Below are 3,904 nucleotides of genomic sequence, written 5' to 3' on the forward strand. Positions count from 1 at the left end.
ATGTTACCTTTCCATATACTTTCACATATTTATATATCACAATATTGATGATTAATGTCCAAGCCTCAGAGAAGAAAAAGACTGCAACAATGACAAAAAGTCATGAGACTACTTTTCTTTTACTTATTTTTTAGTTAACTTAATACTTTTAGTCAGTTTATCTGATGTAAGTCGAGTAGAAAAGTTAATTTAAGTATAAAAAAATAGGAGCAAGGTTTTATTTGTTTAGTTTTTACGATAGGTTTTTACAGCGCACCATCCTGAATCTCCAGCGGCACATCCTAGGTAAAAAAAGCCCTCGTGACGTCGCCATCATCCACCAGGAACCGGATATCCGCTTCAACCGGAAAAAATCCCATATTTGGGCATTCTTAGCAGGAGCAATGGCAGCTTACATTGTATGCGAACGGTTAGCTTGAACGCTGAACGTGCAGTGCAAATGATCGATTTTTAAACATTTCCAAATCCCAGATCGAGACGGACGAGTGGCAGATTGTAACTATACATTTTAAGATGTCAAAAGCCAAGTGCTAGAGACCTATCCTTCAAACCACTACCACTTAGCGCGGCGTTAGCATCCTCGGAACCGACCGTGTATTTGTTCCCCCCCAGGTATTAGCCGCTCGCTGTGGATTTCAAACCCGGTGTTAGCCGCTCTCCATGCCCGAGCAAGGCCCGAGAATGAATAGCTTCTCCCTCGGCGAGTTGTGCTGGCTGTTCTGCTGCCCGCCCTGTCCGAGTCGCATCGCGGCTAAATTAGCATTTCTGCCGCCCGAACCCACATATTCCGTCCACACGGACCCGAGCGGCGCGACCAGCCTGCACCTCACCGAGCGCGCCGACTGGCAATACTCGCAACGGGAGCTCGATGCCGTGGAGGTGCTCGTGACACGAACAAGCCGCGGGAACCGGGTCGGTTGTATGTTCGTTCGCTGCGCGCCCGCGAGCCGCTACACGCTGCTGTTCTCCCACGGGAACGCCGTGGATCTGGGCCAGATGTGCAGCTTCTACATCGGCCTCGGCTCCAGGATCAACTGCAACGTGTTCTCCTACGATTACTCGGGTTACGGAGTCAGCACCGGGAAACCGTCCGAGAAGAACCTGTACGCGGACATCGAAGCGGCCTGGCAGGTGCTGAGGAACAAGTGAGTGTTTCTGAACAGGTGTTTTTGAGGGTCTGAGCAAGTGTTTCTGTGTTTTTGAGGGTCTGAACAGGTGCTTCCGAGGATGTTTTCTTGCAGGTGTATTGGGAAACTATGGTATGATTGCTTCTGTATGGAATATTATTGGCTTATGAAGTATTGGTTTTATATTCACACATTCAGACTTTCTCCCTGATAATATAACTCCAGAAAAGTATTCTTTTCCAATATTAAATGGTGAAATCATATTAGCAGCCAATGACTATCAAAGTTCAACATGGTTCACGGTCAAATAAATAGTGCTGATGTGAATGTTCAATGCACCATGGTAAACCATATAGGGAGCATGTCACAAGTTGTCACTGAACGAATGTGCTAATAGAAAACCAACATTCACCTCAATAAACCTTCAACCTTGAGGTAAAGTTGGTTTTATATTCCTTAAGTGACAATTTGAGACATGCTTCCTTTTATTGCAGGGGTGTCCAAACTCCAGGCTTCACACAGTCATGGAAAACCTGGAAAAGTCAGGGAATTTTGACATTTTCCAGGCCTGGAAAAGTTTTGGATAAACAGAGAAACCCACAAAGTTTTGGAAAAGTCAAGGATAGTAGTTAAATATCTGTATACTTGAATTAGGGCTGGGCGATATTGGAAAAATCTGTCATTACTATATTTTGTATTTCAGTGATATATTTTGCGATGTGAGTACAATTGATTTAACAGGTTTATTTGTGTTGATTGGGGGGATTTTGTAGGGGAGTGAATCTTGAATGATAAATAAACAAGTAAATTACAAACATAGATGAAATATAGTAAAGATAAAAATGAATTATAGATTTCAGGTACAGATATTGAATAATCAACACTGCATAGTCTTCATTGTATATTATTTAATATTTATTAAAGTTACAATAAGTTTCTTGTGGCCGGATGTTTTAAAATCTGAAATATTGCAATGTTCACACAGTCACAGGCCTTAAAGGGACAGTTCACTCGAAGATTAAAATGTACTCACTATTTACTCACACTTCACTTGTTTCAACACTATAGGAGTTATTAAATAATATTTTGTTTGTTCATTAAAAAAAAGAAAGCTCATAAATGTTTGAAAAAAGTGAAGGGTGTAATAAATATGGTAAGTAATTTTGGGTGAAATATCTCTTTAAAAATGCATGCAGATGATAAACTTTTACTCCGTTATAAATAAACTCTATATTAAACTATTAAACTAAACTAATCTCAACATTGCATATCCTGCGACGTGACTATTGCGGATGCACGCATTGCGATATCAATGCTGAAACGATATATTGTGCAGCCATAACTTGAATATAGGTTAGTTGTCTTTACTTCTTTTCAGTCTTTTTCCAAAAACTTGCTCTCACGTTGTTAGTGCTGTGTAAGCATTTTAAAAATGTATTTTACATGGATATAAAAAACAATTTAAACACAATAGATTGTTGCGTCGTCTATGATATGCTGTAATAAATTTGAACGTCATTGGTTTTCTTATTTACCCTGTATACGTAGACATTACATGAAACATTACGTCAAGAACATGTATTTGAAAGTTCTGGAAAAGTCTTGGAATTTTAGTAGTAAAAATGTGTATAAACCCTGAAACTCGGTCCTGGAGATTTTAGCTCGAACTTGCTTCTACACACCGGCCAGGAAGTTTCTAGTGTAGACCGTTTTGGGGGATGTAAACAAAAACAATAGTCCCAACGTATTTCCTGTTTTACATTTTTAATTTCTATAGATTCTGGGAATCCCGAAAGAGCCACATATTGATAATGTTATGATAGCTGTTTTTAACATCAAGTTATGATTGAATTTCCTCTTGTTACAGTTATGGAATAGTTTGAAAACAAGCAGGAAATGATCATGGGCCAATGACATATCTACATTGAAATGGTCGCTTGATTGGCTGGTTCAGGTGTGTTTGATTAGGGTTGAAGCTAAACTCACCAGGACACCGTCCCTCAAGGACTGAGTTTGGACACCCCTGCTATATTGTTTACCATGGCACTTTGAATATTCTGTCTACAATTACATGCAAATATGATTTCAAAACAAAATTAGCACTATTTATTTGACTGAGAACAATGTTGTGCTTTGATAGTCATTGGCTGCTAATATGATTTTACTATTTAGAATATTTTTCTGAATTTTATTATTAAGGAAGAAGTCTGAATGTGCGAATATAAAACCAACTTTGCCTTGATCTGAACAGGTGCGTCTGTGACAGACTGGACTATTGTCAAGTCATTGAATAGGGTTATCAGAGTTTAAAGTATGTTGTGTAATATACTGCAGCTGTTATTAAGGGACTATCATTAGCGGCATTTTTATTTAACAATGTAATCATACGCTTGTTTGTGGTAAAATATCATTATTATTGCCCAGTTGCACACCCGCGCACCTCTCAAAAAATGTAACTACACGTCATACTACACTGAAGATGATTGGAATCTGTGCCAGAGATGCCTGGAGATGGCATATTTTCCATTACAATAAAATTATTATTTACATTAAAATATTTATTTATAGAAGATTCAAGAAATGCGTTGTTAAATATTATTTACAGGGTATACAAGAGTTCTTTTATGTAGTAGAGAAGCTGCTTATTTTATTCGATTAATATGAAAAACATCGAAAATAATTAATTTTGTTTTACTTTTTTAATAAGAAATAAGTGACTGTTGGTTTTAGGCAATGTATGTTTTAATTTCAATTTTTTAACTTTGATCTTAAATGAA

The 3,904-nt window shown here is 37.9% G+C and overlaps 1 protein-coding gene across 1 annotated transcript in view; it reads left to right on the plus strand.

Annotated features, from left to right (window-relative positions):
* The first annotated feature begins 365 nt into the window (after nucleotides 1-365).
* abhd17c (abhydrolase domain containing 17C, depalmitoylase) overlaps nucleotides 366-3,904 on the plus strand; it is an 88,975-nt gene continuing 85,436 nt past the window's right edge. The window contains exon 1 of the mRNA XM_056461018.1: nucleotides 366-1,145. Coding sequence (XP_056316993.1) covers nucleotides 661-1,145 — 485 coding nt within the window. The 5' untranslated portion in view covers nucleotides 366-660. The remainder of the gene's footprint in view (nucleotides 1,146-3,904) is intronic.

Source organism: Danio aesculapii, chromosome 7 (genome assembly GCF_903798145.1).
Source record: "Danio aesculapii chromosome 7, fDanAes4.1, whole genome shotgun sequence".
In the NCBI taxonomy this organism is placed as follows: Eukaryota; Metazoa; Chordata; class Actinopteri; order Cypriniformes; family Danionidae; genus Danio; species Danio aesculapii.